The following is an 11,720-nucleotide window of genomic DNA, read 5'->3' on the forward strand; positions in this document are numbered from 1 at the left end:
CTGCCTCAGCAAATGACCCTGCTGGCACCTCGTGTCAGAGCTTTAACTGAGAGCCCATTGAGATCCTACAGCATGCTCAGTATTTCTGATAGCGTTTATCTATTTGCTGGTGTTTCAGGTTGTGCCCAGGAGCCCCACTGGGGGCCTGTGCTCATGGACGAGAGAACAGAGGGGAAATGTCAGCTTGCCACAGGGTTTGCAATGCCCTCCAAACCCAAAGACGAGCCTTCGGTGTGAGTGAACAACAAGCTTTTATTCAAAAGGCATTTTGTGGCAATGCTGACCAAATACATCGTGCCACATTAATGGTGTAGCAGCAAAGAAACATCACAAAGCAAACCTCCTGCACGCCTGGGCTCCCAGGGAGGCCGATGGGGACGAACTCCTTCACACCGCTTGCATTCCCCACGTTGGTGGGTTGGGCAGCCATGCACAGCACGCACCATTTTTTGTGGCAATGACCGAATACATCATGGTGAAAGATCCTTCGGGAAAACTGGCCACAGTTCTACACCTTTCCCTCTTCACTTTCTACTCTTCCACCCCACAGTTTTCTCACGGCACTCTTGACCTCTTTATTCCTCAGAGCGTAGATGAGGGGGTTCAGCATGGGGGCGACGATGGTGTAAAACAGCGCCACGATCTTGTCCTCCGAGAGGTCACTGGATGGACGCACGTAGGTGAAGGTGCACGGCCCGAAGAACAGAACCACCACGGCGATGTGGGACCCACAGGTGGAGAGGGCCTTGCGCCGCCCTTCCGATGTGTGGCTTCTCAAGGAGACCAAGATCACCGCGTAAGACACAACCAGGACGGAGAAAGAGCTCAGAACTATCATCCCGCTGTTGGCGGTGACGCCGAGGCCGACGGCGTAGGTATCGGTACAGGCCAGGCGTAGCAGGGGGTGGACGTCGCAGAAGTAGTGGTCAACTTTGTTGGGGCCACAGAAGGGGAGCCGAGCGACCAGCAGAGTCTGCAGGACGGAATGCAGGCAGCCTCCCAGCCACGAGCCCAGCACCATGCGGCCGCACGCGCGCCGGCTCATCAGCGCGCTGTAGTGGAGAGGCCTGCAGATGGCCGTGTAGCGATCGTAGGCCATCGCTGTGAGGATGAAGATCTCCGTGCAGCCAAAGAAATGGGCCCCGAAGAGCTGTGCTATGCAGCCCACAAAGGAGATGGATTTGTTTTCCACAAGGAAGTCGGCAATCATTTTGGGAGCCGTGACGGAGGAGTAACAGATGTCTACAAAGGACAGGTAGCCAAGGAAGAAGTACATGGGGGAGTTCAGACGCTGGCTGCTGATCATGGTGACAATAATGAGCAGATTTCCCGCCACGTTGATGGTGTAGAAGCAAAGAAACATCACAAAGCAAACCTCCTGCACGCCTGGGCTCCCAGAGAGGCCGATGAGGACGAACTCCTTCACACTGCTTGCATTCCCCATGTTGGTCGGTTGGGCAGCCATACACAGCATGCAGCCTGTGCACAAGGAAAAGCAAGGACAGGTGAGCCATCATCATCGTCATCACCACCACAAATTCTGTACCAGAGACTACAATCATAGAATCATAGAATCATAGAATCATAGAATCATAGAATCATAGAATCATAGAATCACCAAGGTTGGAAAAGACCTCAAAGCTCGTCCAGTCCAACCGTTCACCTGTTCCCAAAGCTCCCACTGAACCACGTCCCTCAACACAACATCCAGTCTTTCCTTCAACACCCCCAGGCTCGGTGCCTCCTCCACCTCCCTGTGCATCCATTCCAGTGCCTGACCACCCTTTCTGAACAGCAATTCTTCCTCATGTCCAGCCTGAATCTCCCCTGCCGTAGCTTGAAGCCGTTCCCTCTGCTCCTATCACTGATGACACGAGAGCAGAGGCCGACCCCCAGCTCCCTGCAGCCTCCCTTCAGGCAGCCATAGAGAGCAGTGAGGTCTCCCCTGAGCTCCTCTTCTCCAGGCTGAACATTCCCAGCTCCTTCAGCCTCTCCTCATCAGCCCTGTGCTCCAGGAAGCACACAGGATTACTATGAACCCTACAAAATGATTGGCTTTCCCTGTTTTTTTCCCCTGGATATTTCATTCTCCTCGAGTGAAACTTCGGCCATGGCTGCCACCGTGCTGCTGTCACTGTGCTGCTTCGTCCTGGTGCTTTGGGGTTGCGAAGGACTGAGCCTACCTTGTACTACAGGAAGGACAGTGTGAGGCACGGCAGGGGTGCAGGGCAGGATGCTTTCCCCCATTATAGCCCAAGGTTATGATTACAACCCTTGTAAGGAGAACGCCTTTGTGAGGACTGCAAATATCACTTGGAACACCGATTAATTCTGTAAGAATAAATAGTCTTTGAATTGTTATTTAGAAGGGAAATGAAACTACGCAGGGGGGAAAAAAATCTCTCTTACATACACACATTTTTGGGGAAAAAAAATTGCAATGTCATGGGCTGAAAAAATGAGTTCTGGGGGAGTTACCTGTCATGGAGGAAACGTCAAAACATTATTTAGTCACACTTCAGCATTTATCTTACTCTAAATCTCAGTACTGATCTTGCTTCTGGTGAGGAAGGAGGGACGAAAGGATCTTTTCAAGCCGTCTGACCAGCGCTGATGCATTTCACCTGTTGCTGAGCTCTGGGCCATTATCACAGGTCCGTGTCTGCTGAATGCAGGCATCTGGGAGGAGTCAGGGCAGATCCCTCTGCAGAGGCAGAGTGGCTGAGCTGGACTCCTTTACCGAACCACTTCTTTTTGCACTGACCAGGAGGGCTTCAACTGTCGCCAGGTAAAGCTTCAGAGAAATAACCATTTTCATGCCCTGGAAATCACCCACTGGAAATCACTGATGCCGCTCTATTCTTTGTGTTGTGGTTGAATTCCGTGTTTGCAGGCACCTGTGAATCTCTGCAGGTTCTCTTTCCAGAAGGTGGGGCTCCTTTGCTTCTGTTGGTTCCAATCATTGCCCCCCAGCAGTAAAGAAGTAAACGTCATCTTAAAAAAGGCATTAATATCTCCAGCTCCATCAGAGTTCCTTCAGCCCTAGAAACCAGTAGATGCAAACTCTTCATGGAATTTAACCCAGAAATAGACATCTTAGAAGTAAATTATTGCCTGAATCGAATGTGTTTTAGTTTGCTGACCTTCCTAAGTCAGCTGGTGTTCAAAATGAGCATCGAACCACAGTCGGCTCCCCCTGAGTGTGCAGGTGAGCCCTGAGCATGGAACGATGCAGGGAACTCAACCTCTGCAGCACCGCTGACTTTACAGAACCAGAAATGACAAATTCAGTACAGGACTCCCAAAAGTTATGTCCTACCCCTTCAAGGATCTTTTCCAGGACGTCACTGGCGGATGATGTAATTCAACCACCTGCAAAACGAAACAAACACAACGTGGAACTGCTGACCTTTCAGAAAGGATTAAAAATGTTTACCTTCTCCTTACTGCATGCATTCTTCCCTAAAACCTTATGGGATTCGTGGCCAACAAAAGGACAAAACCCAAATGGTCTGAGCAGGGTTGCAGGACCAGCCCTGCACATGCATGGCTCTGGTGAAAGATGGCAGAGAGTTAATAATGGTTGTGAAAGGTGCTTTTTTTATTTTCACATCTGTTTGAGGGAAAGGGAAAAAGGGGAAAGAGGGGAAGGGAGAAGAGGAAGGGAGACAAAAGGGATGGGGAAAGGGAAGGGGAAGGGGAAGGAGAAGGAGAAGGAGAAGGAGAAGGAGAAGGAGAAGGAGAAGGAGAAGGAGAAGGGGAAGGAGAAGGAGAAGGAGAAGGAGAAGGAGAAGGAGAAGGAGAAGGAGAAGGAGAAGGAGAAGGAGAAGGAGAAGGAGAAGGAGAAGGAGAAGGAGAAGGGGAAAGGGAAGGGGAAGGGGAAGGGGGGAAGGGAAGGGGAGGGGGAAGGGGAAAGGGAAGGGGAAGAAGAAGGGGAGGGAAGGGAAGGGAAGGGAAGGGAAGGGAAGGGAAGGGAAGGGAAGGGAAGGGAAGGGAAGGGAAGGGAAGGGAAGGGAAGGGAAGGGAAGGGAAGGGAAGGGAAGGGAAGGGAAGGGAAGGGAAGGGAAGGGAAGGGAAGGGAAGGGAAGGAGTGTAAGAAAAAACAGAAGGAATCCAGATAAGCTGTAATATTTACCTCTTCTGTATTTGCAGGTCTAATTTTTTCTTTATGGAAGAGCTGTATGATTTTATCTCCTCAGTATCTGCGTTCCCCAGCAGGGATGTGTTAGGGCACAGACTTCAGAAGAAAAGTCGAATGCAGAGCTTCCAACACTTGCTCTGTATAATGCTGTCCAGTCCTGTCTAGCTATTCCCTGCCTAAGTGAGAACTGCTCTGCTGGGTAATGGGTGCACAGAGCAGCGTGCTCACAGCCCCACAGCAGAAAGCAGCTCTGAGAAGAAAACCATTTAAGTTCCTCTCTTCAACCCTCTCCAAGGAAATCTCTCACCTGGAGGCTCCTGGGGCCAAAGGAGGGAGGAGTGAAAGGAGGACGTGAATTCTGTCCTGACTGAGAAGTTTGAGTAAATATCCTTTAAAGATGAAGTCATCACTCAGCTTTATGGTTTTCCAAAGGCTCGGGGGGCAATAGATCCACTGCTTTGGCTTTCTGGCCAAATTTCTAGGCGTGAAATCTAGCACTTCTAGAGATGTCTGTTGGTAAGGAGAGGTGTGCTGTCCTCTCGGGGATGTAGGAGCCCCCTGTCAAAGAAACATCTGCATTTTGGAGAAAGTTATTTGGGTTGACACATCTTTCTATCAAGTAGGACCTCATCTGCTGTAACATCTCTGTCTATAGAGCAAAACACAGCAGGACAAATGGATGCCACAGGGATCAGGGCAACCAACCAACTCCAAGTCATCACTGCTCTGGAGTGCAGTTCTTAGAGCCAGGTACTGGGAAAATCAGCAGTCCATGGAAGTGGGCTGTTAACTCTTTAACCCCACATGAAGTTATGATTTGGAATGCCGATAAATCATAAAACCATGACATTCCACCCCTTATTCTACATCATACATCCCGCTTCATATAAATACAAATACACAAACGAGCAGTAATTAACAGGCATTGCGCACACACGTCTATATGCACACACATGGAGTTACTCACTGCGCTCCCCCAGCACCAGATCCCCTTGTGGCACACACTGAACATCCCCACTTATCTCCAGCCCCCACCAGGTGCACCCAGCTCCCTGGGCACAAGCATTTCCACGGAGAGACTTTCCCTTTCCAGAGGCTGGAAGGACCCAAACTGCTTTTCCCAACTTTTTACACATCCCGCAGGGACCTCGTCTCCCTCTACAGCATGCAGGGAGCTGGGCTGGGTAGGACTGATTGATCCTTGAGTGCTGAGCAACCAAGTGCCTTCTGCCAAATACTTCTCCCAGTGCTCAAACGTTCTGCCACCCATTGCTTTCCTCATGGCTTTTAACACCCCGTTGTAGCGTTGGATTTTACCGGAGGCTGGTGCACGATGGGGGATGCGATAAACCCACTCGATGCCATCGCCTTTGGCCCAAATATCCACAGGAGAATTTTTGACACGAGTTACGTGACTCAGTGCTTTCTGGAGTGCCGCGTCGCCGCAGGATTTGCCTCTGCAGACCCCACATGGTGTTTCGGAACTGCGTAGCCAGCGGTTGCCTCCACCACGGTGAGCACACAGCACCACCGCGAGATCGTGGCAAGGCGATGGAATCAACCTGCCACAACTCCCCACGTTTCCACTTTCGCCATCGCCCTTCCACCCACAGAGGTTTCATCCTCTTGCCTTGTTTGATTGTGCCACAGTCATGAATAACCTGTGCAATAGCGCCCATAGTTCAGTCCACCCCTCGGTCTCCAGCCCACTTATATGGTGCATCTCTTCCTTGATGGCCCGAGGTCTCACGGGCCCACCGAGCTTTTGTTCTGCCAGCCCAGGTCTATTTGAGCCACCTCAATTCTGGCAGCTCCATCTGACCCGATGGCTTTTTCGTTGTTGTTCAGTTGCCCTTAGTAAATGATTGGGGCTGCATTTCCACCCCTGGGGCAAACGATTTCAGGCATACCGAATGCCCCTCCCAGGGAAAGCAAACTGTGACCTACGTTCTGCGGTCAAAAGAATGGAAAAGAAGGCATTGGCAGCGTCAGTGGTGGCAAAACACTCGGCTGCTTTAGACACCAGTTCATATTAGGCATCTTTTTTATTTTCTTCTTAAACTAGCATTTTCAGAAGCAAAGCACAACTCCAAAGAAATGCAAAGAGTACAGAAACATGAAGGTCACTCTTTTCAAAGCTACTGTCGACTCCTGTGCCTGAGCAAAGCAAGGAGTGCGATTCCCTGAGTAGATGAACAGCAATTCCTCGAGTAGATGGTCAGAAATTTGACACATTCACCAGCAGTTACATCCCACCACAAGATCCCATCACTTCAAATTACGAGAGCACAAAACCACTTCCTGGCAGTGATGCAACCACAGGTACTGCCAATGTTCTGAGTGAAGCATCAATGATGTTAAAGCACAAGTCTGAGTGCGAAAATTGCCACTACTAGTGCAGTACCCAGCACTGGCACTATAGCAGCAGCCCAGTTTCTCCTGGTGTCCTGCTGCTGGAAACCACCTCTGCGGTGCCCACCCTGGGGATGAGAAGCAAACCTGTTTGAGACCCCTCTGTTGATGCTGCAGATCAGCGCACACAGTGCTGCTCCGTACCTCGAAATGAAATTTCTGCTTGCCCTCATCCAGTCTCTTTCTCCGACGAAGCACTTTCTCTTCAAAGCGGCGAGCCCAGTTCCCCATCTTCTGCAGTTTTTCTGCCGCCCTCTCCCTCTCAGCCTCCCTCTCCTTCTCTGCCTTCTCATACCCACGAATCCGATCCTCCATCCGCCGCAGTCGTTCCGCCTCCCTCTTCCTCTCAGCCTCCCTCTCCTGCTCAGCCTTCTCGTTCTGGGCTTGCAGATCTGGTGGCAGAAGCAGAGTTTACTGCACACGAGGAGCGGACCCCCAGCACCCTGGCAGTGCTGTCGCTGCCCAGCCCCCCGCTGCTCCAGAGCTGGGAGCATTTCTCCAACCCAGACGTTACCTTTGATCTGCTCATCCTTCTCCATCAGGGCACGGCCTGAGCTGCAGATGCTCCTGGCCAAAGGCTCCTTGTCCCGAAGGAACTCCTGCAGGACAGCATCTGCCTGCGGGGCAGCGGGAGGGTGGCAGTCATGGGGTGAAGCGGCCGTGCTGGGCAGGGGCTGCTCCTCTGCCCACCTTCACCCCTTTGCCCGGCAGCGCCCGGTACCGCTCCACCAGCGCCTGTTGGTCCCCCAGGAACAGCTGGTGACCCCCCGGCACGAAGTAAACACCGCCATCGATGCGCTGCTCCATCTCTCTGCTGAGCTCCTGCAGTGCAGCCGCGCACTTCTCACGGGACGCCTCCTCGTTGCGGCTGCAGAACTCCAGCTTGGCTGCCTCCACCTGCCGCTGTGTGAGGGGACGCGAGGTGCGGGAATCAGTCGGGGACACGGGGGGCAGGAAGGAGCAGCACGATGCAGCTCCCATGGGGGGCGCAGAGCCGAGCACGGAGCCGCGGAGCGGTGCTGGCCGAACCGGGGAGCGCCCACCAGAAGCTCCTCTCGGAAGCGCTCGACGTCGTCCGTGATCGTCCGTTCTGCAAAGAGCTGCAGCGTCTCCTTCTGGCACTGCTCGTGCAGCTCCAGCAGCTCCTCCGCCGTCTCCGTGGGCAGCTCTGCCCGCTGCTCCAGCAGCTCCCGGTACAGAACCGCAGCTTCCCGCACCGCCGCCGAGTTGCGCAGCTCTGCCAGGGCCGCCACCGCGCTCTCCAGGCACGGCACGGCCCCGCTCTGGATGGCATCCACGTAGGTCTGCGCCAGGGTGCCCAGCACTGCCATGGGCAGGAGGGGATCAGAGCTCTCTCTTTTTTGGCCCTGGGAGCGGCCGTAGCCCTGCTGCCCCTCCCGACATCCCCCCGTGCTTCTCCTGCTCCTTCTCACCCGACCCAACACCCAGGAGCACCGAACACGGAGGCAGAAGAGCTCCTCCGAGCCCCGCTGCCCCCAGAGCGTCACTCACTCTCCCCCGTTACTTTGCAGCCGCTGGGGATGGTCTTTGGTGCAGAGCTCTCCCAGATGTAGCTGCAGAATTTCTCCAGCTGCCGCAGGAACTCGGGGTCCATCCTATCGTCAGGGAGCTCCTCCAGGTGTTGCAGATCCCTCTTGCTGGCGGGCTGGTCGAAAAGGAAGCACCTTCTCTCGGGGAAGAACTGTCGCATGCATTCCCGCAGGCGGTCGTAGCGTTCGGCCTCCGGGCTGCCGCCTGCGGGACAGAACAACCGCAGCTCAGCTCTCTGCTGCCTGCCAGCACCCGGCGCCGGCCGTGCCCGACAGCTCAGCATCCCTACCGCCCCTCAGCTTCAGCGCATTCTCCAAGTATTCGTCCTCAGAGATCTCCTGCCCATCCGCCTCCAACCGCAGCATGAAATCCCGCACTGCCCACACAAAGGTTGGCAGGAATGGGGCCAACCCAGCGGCTGCAGGTGCCTGGGCTCCGCTCTCCCCGGGGCTCTTTGTCAGCTTCACGCACTCTGCCAGCGTCAGCACGTAGCTGTGGGGCTGGGTAAGGAAAATGAGAGCTCGGCTCTGCCTGCAACGCGGGACCCCGAGCAGCTCCTGTGCACCACAGGGGTGTGGATGCCCCACAGAAGGCGGCTCTCGGAGGAGCTCTGTCGTGCAAAACCCACCGCCCCACGGGAACAAAGCGGGGAACCCCCACGGCCACCAAGGATACTGCAGGTTCTCCAGGGCCTGCTGGTCGATGGTGCCCTTGCCGTTGTAGATCAGGGTGCTGGAGAGCAGCACGGCCAGCACGAAGATCCACGTGTCGTTCTTGGTGTCTCCCTGCAACGCACACCGCGGTGCGTCCCCCTCCAGCTCAGCAGCGCAGGGGGGGAGCGAAGCCCCGCGCTCTGAGCACCGACGGCCACGAGCTCGCATGCGAGGACACCCAAGCACCCGACCCCTGCGCACTGCGGTGCTGGAGGCGGAGCAGGCAGCTCTGCCCACAGCTCTGCGTGCAGTGGGGCTGCGTGGAGGGAAGGTGCTGCTTCTCCCCGACCTTCTCCACGTCTCCCAGCCCTTCGGTGTCCAGCAGCAGCAGCGTGTGTCCGGCCCGGAGGGGGTGAGGCACGCACCACATCCAGATTCCTTTGGTGTGAGCCTGCACGCTGGAGCCCAGGGAGAAACCTGCGTGGGGGACGAAGCGCAGAGGAGGAGAATCCCCGAAGCAGGGGCGCACGGCGTCAGCGATGCCCATCCCAGCCCTTCCCTCACCCGTCCTCCTCCCGGCCAGCCGGTTCATCAGGTAGGATTTGCCGCTGCGGTACAGCCCGGCGACGGCCACCACCACCACGGGCTGCGTGATGTTGGCCAGCACCTGCAGGGCGTCCTGTCGCACCGCCAGCCCCTGCCCTGCGTGGTTCTCGACGAGGCACATGGGCTCCTCCATCTCCACCACCGACGCTGCGGATGTCAGGGCTGCCATCACAGCCTGCAGTGGGTGGAAACGGCCAGACTTTGTGACGGGGCGCCGGCAGCCGTGCTCCGATTCACCCCGCTCTGTGCCTCCAAGCAAAGCATTCTTTGCTCCTTTGCACAGCCCCCTTCCTTCTCGATTTGCTCCTTCCTGGGCAGCACGCTGCAAAGACAGCCATGACCTTTCCCCCCTTCCCACCTGCAGCCCCACAGCTCTGCAGCACCGGGCTGCGTGGCTGCCTCACACCTCAACCTCTCCGCCCCCCGTCCAAAGAGCAGTAGGTGAGGCAGAGTGAAAGCGAAAGGCAAAGAAGGGAGAGGACTTTGCCCGGAGCCCAGCCTGGGCAAAGTCCTCTGGTCGGCTCCTGCCCGACCCCAGGATCTGCTGGGACGGTTTGGTGGGAACTCGGGCTGGGGAAAGGATGGGGCAATTCAGGGAGGGGAGGAAGGGAAGGGATGCTGCAGCCTCGAGCACAGAGCTGCACTTCTGCCTTGCCGAGCGTCACCCAGTGATGCCTGCTGAACAATCAGCAATGCATAGCGGAGCTCCGCGCACCCACCTCAGCGGGCACCAAGCATCTGCAAATGCACCGAACCCGGCTCAGCCCTCCGTACCCCCGTGCCTTCTCAGCCTGCGGCAGCACAGCAGGGCAAAAGGGCGGCTCTGCTGCTGTGCAAAGAGGGGCACCCTAACCCTCCCAGCCCCCGTTGGGTCCCCACAGCCCCAGCGTCACCCCACCGCACCCCCTCCATTCCCCTCCACGTCCCCAAGGGTTTCCTCGGGGGTGGTTTTTCTTCCCTATCCCATCGAACACGGCTGTGCCACCCCCCACCACCCGGGCAAGGCTCCCTTCTCCCCTCCCTCTGCAGCCCCCTCCTCAAACCCAGCCCCGGCCGCTCACTGAGCAGGACTCTGCAGCACTGGGACCTGAGGCTGCTTCTCCTCCGACTGCAGAAATGGCGGTGAGTCAGAGGGAAAGTGAAAGCACAAGAGAGAGGATATGATGATGTCAGAGTCACAAAACCGCCCGGGCTGGGAGGTACCTCAAGGATCACGAAGCTCCAACCCCCAGCCACACGCAGGGCCACCGACCTCCACTCTCACAGCAGCCCAGGCTGCCCAGGGCCCCTTCGACGGCCCCGAACGCCTCCAGGGACGGACGGGGCATCGCAGCCCCTCTGTTCAGCCCCTCCCCGCTCTCACAGCACAGCACTTCCAGCCTCCAGCTGCCCTCCCTCAGCTCCCAGCCGTTCCCCGTCCTGCTGCCGTCTCCCCTTCCCAAGAGCTGCCTCCCCTCCTGGCTGCAGGCTCCCTTCGGGCGCTGCAGGCTGCAATGCGCTCGCCCCCAGCTCCTCTTCTCCGTGCCGACCGAGCCCAGCTCCCTCAACCTGTCCTCACAGGGAGCTGCTGCAGCCCCTGATCGTCTTCGTGGCTCCTCCGGCCCCTCTCCAACAGCTCCCTGCCCTTCTTGTCCTGGGGGCTCCGGCCCTGGGCACCGCACTGCAGGTGGAGCCTCACAAGAGCAGAGCAGAGGGGGACCATCACCTCGCTGTCCCTGCTGCCACCCCTGTGCTGATGGAGCCCAGGATCCCATTTGCTTTCCTAGGAGCACGCTGCTGGCTCACGTTCAGTTTTCCATCTATCAAGACCCCTCAGTCCTTCTCCTCAGGGCTGCTCTCAAGGGCTGCGCCTTCCAGTCTGTACGGATGCCTGGGATTCCTCCGGCCCAAGTGCAAAACCTTGAACTCTGCCGTGCTGAACTCCATCAGGTTCACCCAGCCCCACCTTTCCAGCCTCTCGAGGTCCCTCTGCATGGCATCCCTTCCTTCCACCGCTCAGCTTGGTGTCGTCAGCAAATTGCTGAGGCTGCTCTCCGTTCCGTCATCGCTGTCATTGATAAAGATGTCAAAGAGCACCGGTGCCAAGGCAGAGCCCTGGGGGACGCCGCTCAGTGCCGGCCTCCACCTGGATGTAGAACCATTCATTACCATCCTCTGCAGCCTTTCAACCAGTTCCTTATCCATTGCATGCTCCACCCATCAAATCCACATCCCTCCAATTTGGAGACAAGGACGTGGTGGGGGACCGAATCCAAGGCCTCGCTCAAGCCCAGCTGAATGACATCGGTCGCCTTTCCCTCATCCACCGACGCCGTCCCTCCATCACAGCAGGGCACCGTGTTGGTCAGGCATGACCT

General features: G+C 56.5%; 2 protein-coding genes across 5 annotated transcripts; both read right to left on the reverse strand.

Annotated features, from left to right (window-relative positions):
• Window positions 1-255: 255 nt before the first annotated feature.
• On the reverse strand, window positions 256-4,780 carry LOC128076598 (olfactory receptor 4S2-like). 3 transcript variants are annotated; one of them, XM_052674436.1, is made up of 4 exons: window positions 4,136-4,780; window positions 3,320-3,372; window positions 2,898-3,042; window positions 256-1,479 (listed from the first exon to the last, which is right to left on the reverse strand). In XM_052674436.1, exons 3-4 carry the CDS (start codon window positions 2,992-2,994, stop codon window positions 509-511), a joined length of 1,068 nt encoding a protein of 355 aa, XP_052530396.1. In that variant the 5' UTR covers window positions 2,995-3,042; window positions 3,320-3,372; window positions 4,136-4,780; the 3' UTR covers window positions 256-508. The 3 variants fall into 3 exon arrangements, with proteins under 3 accessions (XP_052530396.1, XP_052530395.1, XP_052530394.1); XM_052674435.1 differs by lacking the exon at window positions 4,136-4,780 and having other exon boundaries at window positions 3,320-3,879; XM_052674434.1 differs by lacking the exon at window positions 4,136-4,780 and having other exon boundaries at window positions 2,898-3,879.
• A 1,387-nt stretch (window positions 4,781-6,167) lies between these two features.
• LOC128076597 (guanylate-binding protein 1-like) lies at window positions 6,168-10,557 on the reverse strand. Of its 2 annotated transcripts, none has more exons than XM_052674432.1 (11): window positions 10,425-10,557; window positions 9,322-9,538; window positions 9,107-9,234; window positions 8,780-8,889; window positions 8,394-8,596; window positions 8,066-8,308; window positions 7,597-7,877; window positions 7,244-7,456; window positions 7,068-7,170; window positions 6,698-6,945; window positions 6,168-6,621 (listed from the first exon to the last, which is right to left on the reverse strand). In XM_052674432.1, the coding sequence occupies exons 2-11, from the start codon at window positions 9,530-9,532 to the stop codon at window positions 6,499-6,501; spliced, it is 1,863 nt and encodes a 620-aa protein (XP_052530392.1). In that variant the 5' UTR covers window positions 9,533-9,538; window positions 10,425-10,557; the 3' UTR covers window positions 6,168-6,498. The 2 variants fall into 2 exon arrangements, with proteins under 2 accessions (XP_052530392.1, XP_052530393.1); XM_052674433.1 differs by lacking the exon at window positions 10,425-10,557 and adding an exon at window positions 9,722-10,027.
• Window positions 10,558-11,720: the final 1,163 nt, after the last annotated feature.

Source organism: Tympanuchus pallidicinctus, unplaced genomic scaffold (genome assembly GCF_026119805.1).
Source record: "Tympanuchus pallidicinctus isolate F22 unplaced genomic scaffold, pur_lepc_1.0 scaffold141, whole genome shotgun sequence".
In the NCBI taxonomy this organism is placed as follows: Eukaryota; Metazoa; Chordata; class Aves; order Galliformes; family Phasianidae; genus Tympanuchus; species Tympanuchus pallidicinctus.